The following is a 22,535-nucleotide window of genomic DNA, read 5'->3' as shown; positions in this document are numbered from 1 at the left end:
ATAGTGTTTTAAAATTACTTGTGAAATAATAATACAATTATTTTTCTGGAAATAACTAATATTGTAATAAGTTGATACTGATTGACACTTTCCTCAATGTCACATTCTAGCCAACTCAGAAGTAGTTCAGCTAATGGTATTTGTTACTTGTTATCTGGTTTAGTTTTCAAACACTGATCAGATAAACCAACTATCATAGACCTGCAAAGTGGGATCTAATGTGTTCACGTGAAGTAACAAGAGTGATCTCTCCTGACTGATGATTAAGGTAGCTGTCCATACAGTCACTGGATTCATTCTCAAATTTCTAAGGATCCCCCAATGGAATGAGATACTACTTTCTGTTGCTTTTTATTCTGCCCAAGGCAGAACTGCAATATATCCAATCACATGTTCTCTGTGTCACATATTATTTAAAGCTTTGGTTCTCATATAGTGAGCTATTGCAGGTTACCCTATGGCATTTGTATTAGAACATAGATTATCAGGCTACATTCCTCAGAGTACACTCAGTAGAAGTGGAGCTGAAGCCCAGGCTTCTGTACTATAAAAGCCTACACGATTATCTTACTTATGCATAAGAACACCCCCTTCTTCCCTTCTGATTGGATATCTTATCCAAATGAAATTAGTGAAGAAGATAATTTGGATTAAACAAAGGAAAATGGGTATATAGAAGAAGCATGAATTTCATAAGCCAAAGCATGAAACTCTGGTTCCAAAAGTATAAATATGGAGAATTTATAGAAAGGAATAATGGAAGAGGATGAAACTATCATGCACGTGTGTGTGCAAGCAGACATGTGTGTGCACGTGCACACACACACACACACACACTAAAAAAACTTGCAACAATAAATCATAGCAACAATCATGACGTATAGGTTGATAATTTGATCATTATTATGCCAGTATGTAATATTAAACTATGGTTTATTTGTAATTTGATATTTGTAAAAGTATACATTTTCCAAAAAGTTACTATGTAGAACTTCACATCTTATGTCACCATAACTGCCTATGGTTACCTTCAAAGCCTTCCGAATTACCCTATAAACTATTGTCCTTATGCATTGAAATGAAATTAATGGCAAAGAATTGATAAGCATTTACAGGCAAGAGGACATTTCTCAACAAAATACTTAGGTTCTAATGCTTTTAGTGTTGGAGAATTTAGCATGAACACTTAACTTTAAAAGCCTTCCGTTTTCATGATTTAATGAAATTGTAATACTTATTATCATATTTAAGCTGTCAGGACACTAGACTAAATATCTCAAGTTGCTAAGAAGAAACTTTATTTGCTACACCTTAACTTTGGAGAATAAACAGTAGTCTTTATTTTTTGTTTTATTTTTAAGCCTATTTGGGTTTTGAGAAGTCTCTTATTAAATTTCATGTATTTTAACTTTATTGTCTCAATACAATTAATCTAGACCCTTTATCACTTCAAAGATGAGGTTGGTTTTTAGTTCTTTTATAATCTCCAACAATATATATCTTACAAAAATCTTCCACAACTGATTTTGAGCAGAAAGTGCTCTGAAGACAGCAGAAGGCAAGATTGGTATAGGTGCAAAATTCTTTCATCAGAAAAGAAATATCAAGGGATTCTTGGCCTAAAGTCTTGCTCATTTTTTTCTTTCCCTTTATATTAATAGAAATAATGGATGACTGCTCCACCAATTGCAATGGAAATGGAGAGTGTATTTCTGGCCATTGTCACTGTTTCCCAGGATTCCTTGGACCTGACTGTGCTAGAGGTAATGTTACTCAGTTACTCTGATTGCTTTAGGGAGATAGATGTCACTTTAGCAGCAATGATATTGACAATAGTAGTACTGGCAGAAGCTGTAGCAATACCCCTAACCCCTACCACAAAAAGCTGAGCACTTCCTAGCTAAGTCTTTTCTAAATATGGTGAATTACCTTTTATATGTGTTTTCTTATACGTGTTTTCTTTTTTGGTTTTGGGGATCGAACTCTGGATGTTGCACTTGCTGGGCAACTGCTTTTCCACTGAGCTACGTCTCAGCCCTGAATTCTTTTTAATTCCTACTTTCTACAATAGTCCTATGAGGTAGATCTATAATTATCCCACTTTGATGATCAAAGAGAGATTAAGCAATGCTTATATTTGCCCCCTAAATTAAAACACAGTAGACTTTGTTTAAAAGTGGACAGTTAGTAAGTACTTATACAAACTAGTGGGTCCAGAAAAGGTGGCTAATCATCATATTGATGAGTGGCCTAGAAGTTAAAACAATGGAAATGCAGAAGTTAAACAGTACACTATACTGTTTCCTACATTCACCCATAGCTTTAAGTGCTTTGCATTGTATTTTTCCCAGTTTTTAATTAGCATCAACTAGTTCTTCCAGCGGGTTTCATTTTGATGTGCCTATATATGCATACAATGTGCCTTGATCAGACTCACTCCCTCTGTCATCCTCTCTCATCCTCCTCTGCCTTTCCCAGTCTCAATGACATGTAATTTTCACACATTTACATAAAGCATTTTGACCATATTCCACCCACATCCATCCTCACTCTCTCTATTCATCCTCCCCTCCCACTAATACCTACACCCTGACAGGAACTGTATTAAACTCCTGTCATTCATTTTTAAATGTAAGTTAATTGCTCCAAGTGGGTTCACCGTGGTATTTCACACACACACACACACACACACACACACACACACACACACACACACACACGAGTACTTTAGTCAGAAGAACCCCCTCATTTACTCTCACTCTCCCTCTCTCTCTATTCCTCATTACTCAACAGATTTCAGTGAGTTTCAGTATGCCATCTTCATTCACAGATGGAATGAATTTCAATATTGGTCTCTATCACACATTCTCTTTGTCTCCTTCGCTTTTGGTGAATCACACATCTAGACATGTAGCTTCTATTTTAGATATGGTGTCTCTTCATTTCCAATGTATTCTTCATGCTTTCAGTCTGTAACTACTTTCATCTTAAGTTTCTTCCACATTTAGTTTCTTTAGATTAGGCCCAGAAAATTCTAAAACACTTGGTTTACAGCACCAAGACAGATCTTGAGGAGTAGTGGGAGAGTGTATAGGTCATAGATGATATTTTTTTTGGGGGGTCCGGTCATGGGACCTGAACTCTGGGCCTGGGCGCTGTCCCTCAGCTCTTCAGCTCAAGGCTAGCACTTGAGCCACAGCTCCACTTCCGGCTTTTTTCTTTTTTTTTGCTTATGTGGTGCTGAGGAATCGAACCCAGGGCCTCAAGCATGCAAGGCAAGCGCTCTACCATTGAGCCACCTTCCCAGCCCCATAGATGATATTTAACAAATGAATAAGACAATATAGAGTCTCTGTACTAAAAAAGTTTATAGTTTTAATATAGAGACATACGAGAGCAAACCAGAATATGTATTTCTAATACATTTTTGTACAATGTGTAATGGAAGTAAGTATCTATCATCTAGCCATTATGAACCTAACTACACAGTCTTAAAAAATAATATAATATTTATACCCCCATTTGCTACCTTTTAAATAATAGTATAATATGTATACCCCTCTATTTGCTAGTTTTTAAAGTCCCCAGAGAAAACCCTCCATTAAGATAACAATAATAATAGTAATAATTGTTTAAAAGAATGGTGGAATTCAAAGAAAATAGTTTTTCTCCACTCAAGATCTCTTCATCATTTAATCTTTATTCCACTTCTGAAAGAGGAAAACTTTTTATGTTTCTTTTATTTCTTATAAATGTGGTGGAAAAAGTAAAAGTAAGTAAGGAAATGAGTACATTTCTTTTTAAACACTGTTACCCCTCTGGTAAGTGGGAGACATGAAGGAGAGGAAAACTTGTTAATTGTGAATATATGCTTCTTTAATCATGAGTAAGAGAGAAGCAATACCATTGCCTGAAATATTACACAGGAATCAAAAGAGAATTCTTTAGGAATTTTGAAAGCATTATGAAAACATTACACATTCACTCTGCAGATTCATGCCCTGTGCTGTGTGGTGGCAATGGAGAATATGAAAAAGGACACTGTGTCTGCCGGAATGGATGGAAAGGGCCAGAGTGTGATGTTCCCGAAGAACAATGCATTGACCCAACATGTTTCGGCCATGGTACCTGCATTATGGGAGTCTGCATTTGTGTGCCAGGATACAAAGGAGAAATCTGTGAGGAAGGTCAGAATCCTATTTCAATCTATTTCTTCAGGCTTTTCTCTCACTGAATTTTACAAGGTGTGGATCTGTACTTCTCATAGAGATGCAAGTGTTTTGTTTTGTTTTTTCAAACAGTACATGTTCAGCATCAGCTTACTACAAGGAATAAAGGGTTAGGATCAAGTAACCTCATATCTCTTCTGACTATATCTAATATTATAAATGAGATTGTAACTATGATACCGTAGTGTAGTATATTCCTTCTCATTTCAAATAGATTTTGGGTTTTATTTGTGGGTGTGGGTGTGTGCCAATACCAGGGCTTGAACACAGGGCCTGAGTGCTGTCTCTGAGCATTTTTGCTCATGATTAGCACTCTATCACTTGAGCCACAGTTCCACTTCTGGATTTTGGGTGATTAATTGGAGATAAGAGTCTCATGGATTTTCCTGCCCAGGCTGCCTGTGAACCATGATCCTCAAATCTCAGCCTCCTATTAGCTCAGATTATAGGTATGGCTGTCTAATACTGATTTATAATGGGAAATTCCATATAGGTAACTTTTCTGTTAATTCATGTGCATTCATTATTAGAGAATGAGTTCTACAACACCTTCCTTTGAAGAATATAATAAAAATAATGCTATATATACATTTAAAATCATTTTGCCAATGTTTTCTTTAGGAGTGGTTTATAATTACTAATCTCATTATTTCTATATATAATGTATTTTTATATACCTCATGCTGAAACAATCTCCATGCCCAAAGAAGTAGGCATTTGACTAATGAGTTTCAGAGCAATGCCTTTATAGTATATTCAACCCAGTGTAATTGTCACAAAAATATTTTGAATTGGCAGTAGTTTTATCATTTGAAGAAACACATTGGAAAATAAGTTTGTTAGTAATCAGACCTTTTTCATGCCACATTCCTCAAATACAACTGATTTCAGAAATAATCTTAAACCATTACCGTTACAGGAGAAGATCTCATCACAAATGTTGTTCAGGGAAGGGGCTGCTGAAAATGCACTATAATTGCTCTTTAAAGATTTGCTCATTAAGACTATTACACAGCATTCTAAAGGGTTTAATTTTATCCCACTCAATGAATAAGCAAGACTTCAGTTTTCCACCTTCAATTAGCAGCAAGAGGACTTTGGTATGAAAACTCTGTCTATTCTAATGAATGGCATGAGGCTTAACCAAGTTACTAGAGTTCCTAAATTTATATTAGAAAGTATTTCTGTGATAATCAAACTGCAGTTATTATATTGAAATTGTAAATTCAGTATCTGTGTGGACACGCACAGTTAACTGGACAGTATCTACAGTTTTCAATGAAAATCACGTATCCTAATTCATTATATCCTAATTTTAATTTTGTAATCAGTTATGAGAGCATTTATCTTAAATTTTTCTCTTCCAGGGCACTGAGGAAATTTTGTAGAATAGCTAATCTAGCAAGGAAGAATATTTACCCTATTTAAGGGTATTAGCTTTATACATAGGATAGAAAAGGTATTTAAAATAGGTCATAGACCAAGAACTCAAGATCTGAACCAGACCTATGGATGAGTGTTGTTTGGTTCATATATGATGTGGCTTTTAAAAATTATTATTACTCGATGTGACTTAGTTTTTAAAATTTCAAAATAGAAAAGTCTGATATTTAGCTGCTATTTTGAGTTCTTTACAATTAGAAATCTGTACCATGGGCCTATATCAGTACACGGTAGCAATCAATTGTCACCAAACAGCAGTAGTTGTCTTGCATTCAGTTCACATCCTATGTTCTTACATCCAGCACATTACCTATACATGGTGCCTTCAATTTTGCCCTTGATTTAAGTTTCACTCACATCATATAAATGTGACTAACACGAAAACACAATGGAACAGGTTGTTACATTATATTAAGTTAAATATTATTTTATCTATTTATTGTACCTTAATATAACAAACTATACTTGGACTAAAAGTAATTCTGTACTCTGGATTTTACTTCCCCTCCAAAACAATGAATTAAGTTAGATGTACCTCTGGGTAATTATCTTTCGATTAGCTTAAATATTAAAGTAATGTGTGAATGACCCTGAGACCTTATAGGCTAATTATAATGGCAAATGACCCTAATTACAATAGTTTCAGTTAGACTTAATCTATTCTGTGATAACAAGCCACACCCTAAAATTAGAACAGTTTTGCAAATGAAAGTAAGTTGTATCAATCTATTTCCATTGCTGTAAAATTAATTTAATGAATAATCTTCATTGTAATAAGTTATTTGTTTTCATCTTATTCACATGGAAGTCAACCTGTCCATTTCTCATGGAACATTACTCATTCAAAAGCACAAAACACTTTTTCTCCAGATAAGCATTGTATCCTGCCCTTCAAATAATTCATACATTTGTTAAAACACAAAAAAATTTCCAGACTCACAAAATCACAGGCAAAAGGAATTGGTTCTGTCACATTCTAAGACATTGAAAACTGTATCAGAGTGTCTTGATAGAAAGAGAATACATAAAGAAAAGAATTTTTAAATTAAGTTTAAAATGTATTTTCGATGTTTCTAAGGAATAAATGAGAGATTATAATAAACATGTAAATTTTATTTCATGCAACAGTGAACACCTTGCACAATAGCTTGAATAATCAAAGCTTAAAAATTTTATATAAACTCCCAGACACATCAAAATAAAAGCTATCATTCTAATTTCAGAAGAGATATAGAATGACATGAAAAATTCCAACTCGCGGGGCCGTACTGGTCCACCCACCCATTTGTGTGGGGGTACTGCAAACTGTTCTCAATTTCACACAGCATATGTATGACTGTTTTCTTCCAAATTTAGGTTGTAACCTTTATGATACCGTACCATATTTTTAAGTGTTAATAATCTTCTGGTTTGGACACAATGTTTGAGTGAGTCATTTTATTGCCTAATTAAAGCAATATTAATGATATAATTCTAGGAAATCAATGTGAATATCTCTGTTCCATTATCCCACACCTGTTCCTTATTAACCTTCCTTCTCACTTTTCTTGGACCTTCAGAGGACTGCTTAGATCCAATGTGTTCCAGCCATGGCATCTGTGTAAAAGGAGAATGTCATTGTTCTACTGGCTGGGGAGGAGTCAATTGTGAAACTCCACTTCCTATTTGTCAAGAACAGTGCTCAGGACATGGGACTTTTCTTTTGGACACTGGAGTATGCAGTTGTGACCCCAAGTGGACTGGATCTGACTGTTCCACAGGTACATTGGACTTATTTCCTACTTCACCTTCCTCTACTCTAATCTTTCCCTAAGGCAGTACTTCTTAAAATATGATGTGTTATGTTATCGTAAATCACAAGCAACTTCAATGTGTTGTGAGTTAGTATTTCACTGCAATTTGGCTGTTACCTATTTGTTGTTTTATCTTTGTTTTTCACTGCTGTAGATATTTGTGTTTGACCTTTTGTCCTGATTCTATATTCTCCTGTAGTTATTTCTCGAATTTCCTACTGCCAGTTCTTTGCAAGTTCTTTCAAAGGTCCTAAAGTTGAATAATCCTCATTTTTACTACACCTAATACACCACAACGTAGCCCAGGAACTCTGGAAATGGTTTGATAATATATTTTAAAATGATGAAAATTTGATAAAAAGAAATTTAATTGCAGATGGAAAGGATGGATGCCATAGAGGTTAAGAAACAGAATTTGGTGACTATGTAGATGTAAATGCAGGCAGGGATTTGCACTAACTCTGATTTTATACCTTGGGATTTTTTTTACATTCTACAATAATCTAACATTACTGCTGTATGAAAAAATGTTCAGTTCATCTATTGAAGAACTTTTTCTTAAACACCTACTGTGTGCCATGTGTTAAGCTTTTGGGATACAACATGAAGATAAAATAAAAATTCCTATACTAGAGAACCCTGGAGTCTGGCCGGAGAGATAAATGGTGAATAATGAATAAGAAATATATGCTTTTAAAAAAAAACAAGGGTTATCTGAGAACCAGAGAGGCTAAATGACTAATTAAAAGTCATAGACCTGTATAGTCACAAACCTCCAAACAGGAACCCTATCTACTTATTTCATTCTCTGTCTAGTGTTCACATAAGCTTCATACTCCTACCCTTATCAAAAGAGACTAAAGTGAGATAGAGAACCAGAGCTTTAGTGAATAAATTAACTTAATGAAAAGGAGGTGAATGACATCACAGACCAATTGAGTGAATGACAAACTTTTATCCTCAAATTCTGAACCACAGTCACATTCATTCATTCTGGATTCAATAGAAAAAGCCCACAGGAAGCTTCTCTTGCTCATAGAAGCAAAAAAGGTGAATAACTATGATCCCAAACTCAGCAGCCTCTCATACTAATGGCTTCTTAATAAAACTACCAAATTGAAAAATAGGGAAAGGAAATGCCTTCCAAATCTCAAGTGTCATGATAGGAATAGTCCTTCTGAGATTTTTAAGCTCCATAAAGGTTGTTCCCACAGAGCATATTTAACCATTGAGATGATCTCACTGTGCAGGCTTTTAATTGAGTGTGCTCAGTACAGGAAGCAATTTAACATCTGATTCTTATAATGGATCATGTCATTTCAAATGTGGATATCCTCTTTGCCATTGATCATTTTCTTCTTCTAAGCTTAGCTATTAGTGTGTTAACTCTGCTTCTCTGATACCAAGAGACCAGCAATGAACAGTTTACTGATTATTTTCACTATGTTTTTCTAGGTACACTGAGTATTGTTGGCATCCCTAAATTAATATTTGATACAAACTTCTTTAAGTGGGAAGTCTCATGACATGTAATAAAGGTTAATGTAGTAGTCTTTTAAAATACCTCAGGAGGACCACAGTAGAAGCTTGTTCTATCATGTTTTTGATTTGGATATACCACTGGTCAAATCATTCTTGCTTAAAACCTAAACTCTTCACTTTAAAATCTCACTATTCTAAGAGTATTGCTCTAACTTCTGCATAAGCACTGTAAAATGTTTTACCATCTATCTTTTGTAAAATGTAGTTTCTCCTGGTCCTGTAGTCAATTGAGTGTAGAACTGAGAGTCTTTTCCCCTCTCTTTGTGATAAAACATGCCACGAGTGACTTACAATGTTATGACAAATGATGGGCAGCAATTTCCATGGGAGGTAAGCATTTACATAGAAAAGATGACTCTTGGGCTGGGAAGGTGGCTCAATGGTAGAGCGCTTGCCTTGCATGCATGAGGCCCTGGATTCGATCCCTCAGCACCACATAAGCAAAAAGAAAAAAGCCGGAAGTGGCACTGTGGCTCAAGTGGTAGAGCGCTAGCCTTGAGCTGAAAAGCTGAGGGACAGTGCCCAGGCCCAGAGTTCAGGCTCCACGACCTGACCCCCCCCCCCAGAAAAAAAGAAAGAAAAGACTCTTGTACTTTTCCCACAATCTGCTCTCATGTCAATGTGTCGTAGAAGTGGATTGATCAGCTGAGAGCCCATTATCCTAGCTACTCAGGAGGCTGAGATCTGACAGTCGAGGTTCAAAGCCTGCCCAAGCAGTAAAGTCCATGAGACTCATACCTCCAATAAACCACTAGAAAACTGGAAGTGGCTAAAATGGTAGAGCTCTAGCCTTGAGCTGAAGAGCTGAGGGACAAGCCCCATGACCAACAAAAAGAAAAAAAAATGGATTGATCAGTTAGGGAGATATAAAGCAGTATAAACTAACATGTTTCTGAATATGCTATTTGATATACAATAGAAAATATAAATATAGAAAGTATCCAACATCCAAGGGGATTTACTTCTAAAGACATCAGTTATGAAGATAGTTGGTTTTAAAACCATCATAACACATTCAACTATCTTGCCCATCCAGATGACAGTGTGTGTGTCTGTTTCTGTGTATACTAATGACACTTGGAGTTATTCACTTAATTTTGTTGAGTCTCAGCTGCTTCATTTGTGAAATGGGAGAAGATAAGCCAAAGCACCATTGAGGTCTTTCCCAACATTAAGATCTGTAATTTTTCATCCTATATATTGGATAATTGAAATTTATTATAAATGGTTCATGGATATAGTACATAAATTCATTTAACTCCATAATGTTAGTAGGGAGAATATATTAATTCAACTAGTTTTATTCTCATTAGAAGGACATTTACACTTTGATATATAGAAAACATTGTTTAAAAATGTATAGAGATATACATACATGCATAAACATAAATGTGTATGTGTCTTCATTATAGCAATGTCTCATTATGTTGTTAAGTATTCCCTAATGGATTGTGATATGTGTCTACTACTAAAGCAGATAATTAGAAGAAGTTGTAAAAGGTTCTTATAATTACTTTTGCTAGGGAAATTTTCCCTGATTATAGAAATAGCATATGCTTTAAAAATTGTTGGTTTCTCCCATTATTGAAAATGCCAATAATCAAAAGCTTTTCATTTGCCTCTATATGTCTAACACTTACAAAAAATCACTTTCCAGTGATTTCCAGGAATTGATTAATACCTTTTAAAATACTTCCTGTGTGCACAATATCTTTCCTCCTCATATTACAGTTACAGTAGGTCCATATATTCTACTAGATAAAGAAGCTTTAGTAAAATATAGGTAAAGAAGGTAGATATTGTTCAAGTATTTGAATATTTCATGAAAAATGATTGCATGAAAAATGTAACAATGGAACCTGTTTTAAAGGAGTATGATTTAGGTGGTAAATCTAATTAGGGGACATTGTATGCATGTATGGAAGTAACACTCGAAACCCCAATTTTAACAAGCAATATGTGCTAATGGATGTATATTGCACATGCCATGGAATGACTACACAGCAATAAATCAAATCATACCACTGAAGGAAAAAGTTTTCATATAAAGTTACTGTAATATAGAATCTTCAATAGAAAAGAAGACACTGATGTAGTCAAATTAGGAACCTAGGATTTCAGTTAGTTTACCTTCTAACATTTTTGACATACCCAGATTTCATAAAAACAGTGGCTAAATTTTAAAATGGGTTTCAACTAGTTAGCAAGAGTACTAATACATCATAATGCTACAGATTTGCTGGACTTTGAGAAAAATTCAGATATAGAAATGTATTCACTGACCTATGTTGGGGAAGGAAAGATTATGGTGCTTTGTATTGTAAAAGAACAAAATGCTTATGACTAATGTACATTTAATTATCTTTGATTTGATGGTCAAGGTATAACCTCCTGTACTCAAAATTTACTTGAAATTAATTCTTCACCCACTCAGTAAAACATAAAAAATAGACTTTAAGGGGACTCTGTTAATTGATTAAATAAAATAAACACTACTTGAAACATAGTAGCTATATTACTAACATAAAGTCCAAAGATTAACACTGAATTACTGAAGTAAATGAAAGTCCATTGTAAACTCAAGAAAGGAAAAGCAAAAGCATCCTTAAGAAAATCTCAAGCCAAATTAAGTGTGTAAAACTGAATCCACAGAACTATCTTTGGAATGTAGATATGAAATAGAAAAAATCATACCATTATAATGATTTCCTAGCAACTCGTCCTACTCAGACATGGTTTGGCACCCCCAAGACTTTTTTCCGCCTTGAGTGAAAAAGGAAACTAGATGTAAAAAATCCCCAAATTTAAATTTTTCTCACTTTCATTAAAGCAGCTAGTTTAATAACCTTAATATTGTAGGTATTGTGATTTAAAGTATATCAAATATCTCATGAATCCAAAAGACAGATTTTACATTTTGTTCCAAGACAATAAATATCACACCTGTTATGCCATCATTAGCAAGCAACGATACAAAAAAATACAGTGAAACTTTTTGACAATTTGACAAGTCTACAGTAAGAAGTAAATTTGCAGATGCTGCTCTGTAAACCTACCTGTACTATTTCAGGACACTAAAGCTTCAAAAATTGTTTTGTTTTTTTTTTTACAACCAAGTTCCTATTTAAATAAGGAGACAACAGTGAAACAAGAAAATGTAAGTTATGAGTGTGAGATGTCCATTTATTTTTGTTAAAATACACTGTAGTAAGGGATACATTTGGACATACCAACAGGAACATCAGAAAGAAATAAGGAAATCTTATGTTTCACTACTGAATACATTCCTGGTTTTGATCAAACTCGTATTGTGATTTCCGGGTTCAATTGCTACTTGCCATTTTTCTCAATACTAGTAAGTAAAGTAAAACTGGACCTGGAAAAAGATTTATCTAACGCATGTATTTCGTCCCTATACGTAATGACCTTTGAAGAAAGTGAACACATAGCTTCATAGTTTGCCTGGGTATCATAGCAGTCTTTTGACAAAGAAGGGGAAGGTAGAAAGGCTTTGTAGTAGAGATTGTTAAAATATGTGGAAAGAAGCCAGGATTCAATTGTCAAAAAAAAATCCACTGGTTGCCCAGAACATGGAGATGGATAAGAGTAAAATTTTTTCCACACATGTATGTCAAAATGAAAATTCAGAAAAGTATCCCATTTATGACACCCAAGAGTAGCAATTTTGTAACAAAAACATTATGCATTTATCTGAGAAGTGTTTTCTTTTTCTCCAAATAGTTACTGATCTATTTTTCTTCATTATGGCCAGAATCTGGAGACATGTTTAGAATTAGTATTACATGTTTTTGAACTTTGATTATACAAAATATCCTCCAGATTCCTACAAAGATCTCAGTTACATACAGATTCCTCTGAATCATTGGCGAACAGAGCAAGAGGGCTAAGAAGGAGATTAGTTCTTAAGTAGAATGAAGGTGATAAATTTTCACTTAGATGCATGATAAGGTCAAGCTCACAGAGACTCTGAATAGGTGCTTGAATTAACTATAAAGAATTTCCCTTGTATCTTTGCCACTGAATTTCCAGTAACCTAGGGGAAAAAATTTTCTTGTAGTTATAATATCCATGATGTATAAGATACATAATTATTTCTTCATTTTATAGGTAAAATAACTCTCTAAAGGAGGCATGATTCAAAGTTGAGGCCAGCATTAGAATTCACACCTCAATACCCTTTCTTAATAGATTTTACTGTGGATTATTTTTATCCTGTTCTATATTTGCAATGTTTCTATAATTTGTCTTCTACAAACTATAGAAAATTTGTTTGCATCTTGATTCCCCTTCTCCTTTGGGAAGTCCCCTTTGAATACCCTTCTCCAGCTTGTAAATCTTTAACTTTTTTCTTATTTTCCATATCTTTGCTCATGTGTGTTATTTTATACATATAATTTCTTCATGTAAGTCTTCAAGTTCACTAAACTTCTGTTTGGCTGTAATTATGTGCTCTTTAACCCTTCCATTAAATTTGTAAATTCAATGATTATTCTTTGTTTCTAAAAATATTTGTGTCTCATTATCTTTGGGTACTTCTTTGTTCCATATTCCTCCTTTTTATTACTTTTCTTTAAAATACACTAACATGGTTATTTTGTAGCCTGTATGTTATAAATATATTGTCCTTGTTTTTGTGGGTTTAGGTCTATGGTCTTTTGTTTTTCGTGAACTGGAGATGGTTTTCTTTCTTGTTTCTATTTCTTTTCTAACTTGAGCTGCTCAGATTGGTCGGAATTCTTCCTAAGTGCTATGTGAAGAAATTATTCCTGTTGGAAGGATTTACATTTCTATCTGCCAGGAACATTCAAATAGTATAATATTGGGATAAACTTTAAATTAAAAAATCTTGAGTGACAGTTTTTGGGACCAAACAAACATGGAAATTGAAATCATTAGGGGAAAATTCAGACCACTAAACTCATCCAAACCTTGCTGGTAATGATGAAGTCTCAGAAGGGCTTGATTTTAACATCCTCACAGATCCAAGCCTGAAACAGATCATTTCTTTTATTTTATTGTGAAAATACCGTACAGAGGTGTTACAATTAAATGGGCAAGGTAGTGTTAGTCCAGTTCTACATGACATATTTCTCTTTCTAAATCAATTCCCAATATAGATATTTAATTCTGCACAGGCCTAAAGTTTAGCTAAACATCTGTTGCCCACTGTGAATCCTTATAAGAATTTTAGGTCACCCAGATCAGCAGATGGACCAGGCAGAGTTTTGGCTCATCAAATAATCTTAGACATATCAATCATTATGGATTCTAATTTATATATTTCCAAACTGAGCTTATAAACTAAATTTACATTTGAATTTATTTTCAGCACTTAGAATGTTTTCTAAGTAGAGAAAAAAAACTGTAAGTTACACTGAAATCAAGAATGCATTAGCCAGGCGCTGGTGGCTCACACCTGTAATCCTAGCTACTCAGGAGGCTGAGATCTGAGGATCTCGTTTCAAAGCCAGCTAGGGCCGAAAGTCCTTGAGACTCATCTCCAATAAACTTCCAGAAAACCAGAAGTGGTGCTGTGACTCAAAGTGGTGGCATGTTAACCTTGAGCTGAATTGTTGAGGGACAGTGCCCAGGCCTAGAGTTCAAGCCCCACAACCAACAACAACAACAACAAAAATAAATAAAAGAATACATTTCACTAAGGTACAGTTAACTATATTAGAGTACAGAAAAGCTCAGTCCATGCTAGCAAAACAGTTTTGCAAATGTGCATTTCAGATACATATTGAGTATTGTTTAAAAGATAGTTTTGAAACCATAGCAGTCAAAGGCATGAGGTTAATAATTGAGTCAAGAGAAGGCAGTTTCAACAATGAAAGCAAGCCTCCCACACTTCTCTTCTAGGCTCATTTATTTTTAAAATTGAATTCAGTATGTCAGGCAATGAAAGTTCAGACACTCTAAATACTACTAGGTATTTCCTTTTGTTATTTTTGTTCACTTTTCTTTGGCAAAATTATTGGCAATATTGTGGAATAATGGCACTAGATGAGATTTTAGATACTACCTAGTTCCTCTACTTCTGTAGATCAGGAAACTTAGTCCCTGAAAGTTTGAATTTCTTCTGTATGGTCACACAGTTTAGTATGTACATAGTTAATATGAGAAACAACACTTAGGATTTCTGAGTTAGGCTTTTTGTTCTCTATACCATTCAGAGAAATACGTTCAAATTCAGCGGATGTTTCTTTTCCATTGTCAACATGTCTATTGACTCTTTAGAAAGCTGGCAGTGAGCATATATAGAAAAGAATCCCAAGATCTTTTCTTAGCAATCAGGATATTATGAAAATTGCCTAAGATTCGGCATTGAAAAATTCAGACAAAAACAATCTCAAATCTTAGTTCCACTTCTAAGTTACTGTGTGACCTTGAATAAGTTTCTTGGATCTCTGAGCTCTTGCAAATGGAACAATTATTCTTATCTTGTCAAGTAGTAGTAAGGGGTTAAAGGACATAATATATGAGCAGCATCCAGCATAGTGCTTCTCCCATAGCAGACACTAAATCATAATAATAAATGCTAGCTATTATTGTCATTATATTTCAATTCTCATTGTAAAGACACATTTCAAAGACAAATCTTTTGTAAGTGGGAGATAAATTAGTAGCTGTCTCAAAGAAATTCATTTTTAGACACTGGAAAGCTGAATTAATTTTAGGGAATATGAAAATCCTTTCTATCCCAAAGTTATTTCATTCTTTTGTCCATGTTAAAGTGGTGTTACTTCCTGTGTTTGTAGAACATGGAAAGATGTTTTATTATGACATTGGCCAAAAGTAGTTCTTTCTTTTCAATGCCTTACTTTGTGCTCTTCTCTTCATTATAAAATCAATTCAAGAAAATTTGTATTGGTCGTATGTGAGATGAGGTAAGACCAGATTTCAACAACAAGAATTGCCTCCCTGAAGGAAAAAGATGAGTGGCTTAAGCAAGATTGAAATATAAATTTTTCTCAGGAAAAACAAATCTACCAGTAGACAATATAAAGCTTGTCTGATGATTTCAGAAAGTAGCTCTTTTCAGTTCACCACTCTACAGTCTCTAAAAGGGGGCCTTTATTTCTATATTACACAGTACTAGCCAGTGCTTCTCCTATTCCATTCTCATTCTAGGTAAGTTGAAGAAATGGAGTGGTTTTTCCACTCTCTTATCAGAACTTCACAGAAACTACTGCTAGAAGCACTGACTTACATCGCATGCACCAATAACTTAGTCACATGAACACACCTAGCTGCAAAGAAAGATAGGAAATGTAATCATCATTTAAGGAAGCCATGGTTAAAGAGCATCTAATTTCAACATAGGTTTCTAGCTTCAACCCAATGAACACAAAACACCAATGTGATTAATTATGTGTTTCCCTGTGTCCTCAAGAGAAAAACAAATGAAAATAAAACTTTGCATTTAAATCAGAAGATATTTTTCTTTAAGATTTGCACAGAAAACTAAAATATTCCTTAATTTTTACATTGATCATATGATGAAATTCTATATATGTTTGTATATACAATGTCTGTATACATATGTACTTATATATTGTATGTATGCTATACATACACATATACATACATATACACACACATTTACACACCGTGGAATACTTCTCAGTGACAAAAGAAAGCTTGTCATTTGAAGGACAATGTGTGACACTGGAAATTACCATGCTGATCAATGTAAACCAAGCACAAAAAGCCAAATATCGCATGTTATTAGTGATAATAACATAATAAATATTGAGTAAATAGTATGTATTACACAAAACCAACAAGTTTAGTCAAGCTTTAAAATAAGTAAACAGTGAGGCTTTACGTTGGAAGCATGTGTCATTAATTTATTCATTGCCTCTAAAGTAATGTGAACTTAAAAATCAATCATGTTTTTAGCAATTGTTAAGAGTAGTCGGTTGAGGGCCAAAGGGTAGAAAGCAGGCAAATAAACCTTATGCTCAGTAAGGAATGGTATAAATTCTTCAAAGGTCATCCTTTCAGATTTACTATAAAACAGTCAACATGCTATAATTCAAAAAATGGTAATTATGAACTGAGATAGACTAGAATGTGATATTTGCTTTATGACATTAGACTATTCAATCTTATCTGAAAAGTGTAAGTAACACTGCCTTGTAAGGTTGTGGTGAAGATTAAGTGAAATAATATATGTAAGTTCTAACCCTGAACCAGGCACTTATTACATGGTAACTTTGCCTCTTTGAACTTTTCTTCTAGCTTCTACAGTAGCATGCATTAGCCAACAAAAAAGGAATTCTGTCTTGACAAAATACCCATGCATATTTGCATATAAATCCATACAGTCATGCATGGCTGTACTTGTGTACAATAATTTCTGCCTATTTATAAGGAATGCTATCATTAGTTTGAATAAAAAGAAAATTTTTATCATAATGCTCTCATCCTAAGCTGATTTTATACGCTCATTGAACATTTGAGTTTTTGTTTACTTATATTAGAAAGAACATAGAATTTTAAGGCTCTAAATTGTATTCATGCTCTTTTTAAAGTTAACTCTCATTCTATCCTGAAAAACAGAACATCTTTAAAACTGAAGTGCTTTGGGAAAAATGTAAAATTTTGTAATAGTTGTAAATTGGTATGTGCACTGTAGAGTAATTTAAAATCATTAGAATGATGCATTTTTAAAGTAAGTGCTTTGCTAGAAAATGAGTGAAGCAATATCACAGTGTATTAATGGAGCCTGAGACATCTTAAATTGATTTTGAAATTAAACATCAAAAATTGCAACTTGAAAAAATAATTAGGTAAACCATTATATGGCAATCAAAAAGAAGAAGAAAAAAACCTCTTGAAATGTAGGAAATTGCAAATTAAGGGTGTCAGTCATCCGGATTTGGCAAGGGCAAGAATTGTCAATGAAAAGAAAACATATGTCATTTAAAATATTCTTAAAAACTGAATTATGCCCAGGGTTTTAGACTCTGTTTTAATTTCTACTTTGGATCTCTCCCTTTTACTCATTTAGTGTATCACTGGGAGAGATTCATTCAGCAGAGGACTTGCATATCTTACCATTGGAGGCTTGACCTGTGAGCCTTTTGCCAAAGCAGTAGGTGACTCTAGACTTAGGAAATGGTGAAGCTATGTATCTCTTCTTCTTCCACTTTTATTTAGTACTGAATTGAAATGTATAAAATTGTTGATATTAGGCCTGTAAAATGTGCTATTTTATGCAATCCAACACAATGTTTTCACTTTTACTGGATTTGGTGGGAAAAAGAATTGTAATTATCTGGAAGGTGTCCCTCTTGTTATGATTATACAAAGAAAAGAAAAAGGATGTCAAAATCATCTTTGACACATGTAGCTAGATACTTAACTAATAATACTTCATTCCTTTAAAGATAACTTGCCATACTTAACCCAAAAAGTACTATAAAAAAGTAGTCCAAATTTCAATACATATAAACTGAAGTGCATCCTTACTTACCTGGGTCTTTCATTTATTCAGATTATTCTTATATATGTGTGCCAGTCCTGGAATTTGAACACAGTGCCTAGGCACTGTCCCTGAGCTTTTTTGCTCAATTCTAGCAGAAGTAAAAGTTAAGCCACAGCTTAACCTCCAGATTTTTTTGGTGGTTAATTGGAGACAAGAGTCTCATGGACTTTCTTGCCCTGGCTAGCTTCAAAACATGATCCTCAGATCTCAGCCTCCTGAGTAGCTAAGATTAAATATGTGAACCAACAGCTTGTGGCCAGACTATTCTTAAGTATAAACTAGCTCTTTCAAAAGGTTCCTTTATTTTTAGTATTGGGCCCAAATACTTTGAAAAAATGAAATCTATTCATGCTAAATCATTCATCTCCAGCTATCTCTGAATGAGTGGGATTTATGTAATCTTCAGCATTATCTGGATCTCTCTATTATATGGATTGAAATGTCTGTCACTACAAAGACTGCAATTCTATTCTATCTTTTTTTCTCCTATCTCATTGAGTCTCTGAAACCCTTTGTCAGATGGATAACAAGGTAAAATCTACTTCTTCTTCTACAAAACATCTACTGTTGTTTATTCCTCAGTGACATGATGATGATATTTTTAGATTTTATTTTTTATTTTTATTTTTTCTAATTGGGTATGGAAATTATATTCATAATACAGATTAATGATTTTAGCCCTTTAGAGAATTTGACTCTCAAATCCCTGTATAAAGGAAGAGGCACATATTAAGCATCCACCATGTGCCAAGTCTTATGCCTTGTGGGAATGTGACATTCAAATATAATAATATGATCTTTCTAGATAATTGGGCTGTTCACAGCAACTACTCAGAGTAAGGAGAAATTAGCAACAACTTGAATTACAAGGTTGTGGAAATGATTAGGCAAATTTGGATGCATTTTGGAATATTATGTAGCCATTTGTGGCTTTGCCAACTGTTGTACACTTTAATGGAATTTACCATGATGTTTCATGCATATATATAATGTACATTGATCAGATTCATCTCTATTATCTCCCAAATATTTTAACATATTAGAAAGGCTCAAAATATAGAAAGTCCAAAATCCAGCTAGAAATGTATATCTAATATCAAAACAAATATTATGGTGTGCAGAATTGAAGGAAAGATGCCAAAAGATCAGCAGCAGATTTTATTAAATTGGGAAACAGTATTTTCTTCTTACTTACTTTGAATTAGAAGCTCATAGAATTTGAAATATAGAAAGCTAATGTAATTTAAAATCCTGGACAAAATAATCTTTGAGCACAAGTTAGAGCCCTTTATGTATTCAAAGAAAAAATGGTTCAGAAAAGACTTAGTAATAGTCTTAAAGTACTTGAAAAAATTTTCAGACAGGGCACGGTGACCAAGTCTTCTGCAGTTCATTAAAAACAGAATGAAAAGAAGTAATAAATACAAAGAAAAAAAGCTGGATAGATGGGAGAATTTCATTGGGGAAGAGAATAATTTCTAAATAAGTTATAGTGAAAACTAATGGCATTTCCTTTATAGAATGTATGAACATTAACTTTTCATCTCCTTATAAAAGTTCAAGAAGAACATAGGCAGTTTTCTTAATGCAGAAATGTTGCCTGATTGGTCTTGAAGTCACTCCAAATCCTTTGATTAAATCATTTTCTCTTCACTTGTAGAGTATCTGCTGCAACTTTGGTCTTTGAATATTACCCTTTTTACTATGAATTATATTGAAGTGAATTCTGTTCAACCATAATTTGATAGTCTTTAAGAAACCAACTGGAGGAGTGGTACTGTAGCTCAAGTGGTAGAGTGCTCGCCTTGAGCTAAGGAGCTGAGGGACAGCACCCAGGCCCAGAGTTCAAGCCCATGACCGACAAAAAAAAAAAAAAGTTAAGAAACCAACTGGAAAGGATGCTAACTTCTCTAGGTACCAGGAAAGTATATATGTTAAAAAGACTTTTTGTGTTTCTCATATTGACATATTGGTCAAGGACACAGAAAAGCAAACTTTTTTTTTCTCTTTGGACGTATATTCTCTTTGGTACATCTTTTAATTGGTATCTATTAAATTTTAAAATGCATGTAGTTTTCATTCCATTAAGTTCATTTCTTGTTGTTGTTTTTTTTGGGGGGGTCTGGTTGTGGGGCCTGAACTCTGAGCCTGGGTGCTGTCCCTCAGCTCTTCAGCTCAAGGCTAGCACTCTACACTTGAGTCACAGCGCCACTTCCGGCTTTTTTCTTTTTACTTATGTGGTGCTGAGGAATTGAACCCAGGGCCTCATGCATGCAAGGCCAGCGCTCTACCACTGAGCCACCATTAAGTTCATTTCTAAGAAAAATCCTAGAAATTCTGGTATATGTACAAAATAGGCAGTACATAACTAAAATCTAAATTTCTATTTGTTATGATTAGTCTGTAGAACATATTCAAACTATGATGACATGCTATAGAAGATGTTAAAAGAGAGAGTTCTATATGGACTTAATATGCTTTGGGGATATTTCCCAGTTCTAGAAAATTACATGCAACATTCATTCACTCATGAAATATGCCCACAACCTAGTTGTGTATTTCTATGTAGTTCTGCTAATACAAATGTTTAGAAAGGCATGTCAAAAGAATACTTATCAAACAGCTATTAGGGATTAGTCTCTGGAGGAAGAACAATGATGACTGGCAGCTCAAAGTGGATTATTGTTTTATCCTCAGTAGAAACTTTGACAGTGTAGATGAATTTGTGATTCATTATAATAGCATGCAATTAAATACAAACATAAATAAAAGTTAAGACTCAGATATGTAATACAGAATTGGAAAGATGTGATTAAAATAGATAGTTGTGGCATTTAGCATAGAAAAATAATTAGGCCAAAGTTAGAAATGGTAGGAACAACAGGGTTGCAGAGAGAGTCAGAAAACACAATTAAAAAATAACACTTACAAAAGCATGAAAAGTCTTAAGATTAAATAGGATAAAATGTACAAACCTGTGAAGAAAAATATAAAATCTACATACTAATAAAAGGGGAGTTTTCTTTACCAGATATCAAAATGTGTTACAAAACCTGACTAAATAAAAGAGTTTGGTATTGATGCTTGCAAGTACAGCTCATGGACCAAGATAAAGACCTAGAAAGCAGCCTAAGTGTATGTAAGAGTTTAGAGTATGACAAAAAATTAGATGCAATGTATAACCCAATAGATTCCATAAAGCTTTATCCTAACCCAAGCACATAAACTCTGACAATATCTCTCTGAATAAGTAGGAAATCGATGAGCAGAATAGAAAAATCAAAGAATTCCCCAGAATAAGACTAAATCCACAGGGCAAAATGTTCATACTCCAGATTGAAATATATTGGGATGTCACATTTCCTTGGGTTTTTGTTTTTCCTTTATAGTTCAACTTTTCTGTGATAAAACAAATAGGGATAAGAAATTCTTAAGGACCATAAGGCTATGAATGTAGTCAAAGTATTCTTTTCCTTTAATTATAAAATCCTCTCTCTCATTTCACTGACAGAATCTAGCATCTTCCAGTGAAATTACAAAGTCTATTTGTCCATGAATCTTAATATTTTGTATGGGCTCAAAAAAGATCTCAGGGGAGAAGCCAACTGGTGAACCAACATCCTTTCTGGGAAAAAAAAAGAAACATCATCATCATAACAGGAAGAAAAGCTTAATTTAAGTCCCATAGGAATTTAAAGTAAAACTCATTGGGCAGCAGGATGGAAACCCCTAGGTTTTTGGAACTAGTCCAAACTGAACCAGAAGGGCCTAATGCAGTCATTCATTGATTTGAGAGATAGGATATGTCAAAGGTATTAGAGTTACAACCAGGCAACCTGCAAGGCAGAGGCTAGCCTGCCAACCTTTACTTGATCATTTGCTGCTTGATATTACTGGCAGGAGAGTCAGAAATATTACCTCTTCCCTGCCCCCTTTCCTTTCTGTTATAGCTAGTCAATTCTCAATTCCTCTCTGCTTCAGCTCCAGTTACCTTAAAAATAAACCTCCGGA

General features: G+C 34.1%; 1 protein-coding gene across 3 annotated transcripts in view; it reads left to right on the top strand.

Moving 5' to 3' along the window:
* The window catches only part of Tenm1 (teneurin transmembrane protein 1), a 599,693-nt gene that overhangs the window by 342,921 nt on the left and 234,237 nt on the right, over window positions 1-22,535 (top strand). For all 3 annotated transcript variants that reach the window (XM_042682396.1, XM_042682395.1, XM_042682394.1), the window contains exons 9-11: window positions 1,662-1,763; window positions 3,993-4,187; window positions 7,232-7,432. In XM_042682396.1, the coding sequence (XP_042538330.1) occupies window positions 1,662-1,763; window positions 3,993-4,187; window positions 7,232-7,432 (498 nt within the window). The remainder of the gene's footprint in view (window positions 1-1,661; window positions 1,764-3,992; window positions 4,188-7,231; window positions 7,433-22,535) is intronic.

The sequence above is a fragment of the Dipodomys spectabilis genome, unplaced genomic scaffold (genome assembly GCF_019054845.1).
Source record: "Dipodomys spectabilis isolate Male_0828 unplaced genomic scaffold, ASM1905484v1 ptg000071l, whole genome shotgun sequence".
NCBI lineage: Eukaryota > Metazoa > Chordata > Mammalia > Rodentia > Heteromyidae > Dipodomys > Dipodomys spectabilis.
This window is presented reverse-complemented; position numbering and strand designations above follow the sequence as displayed.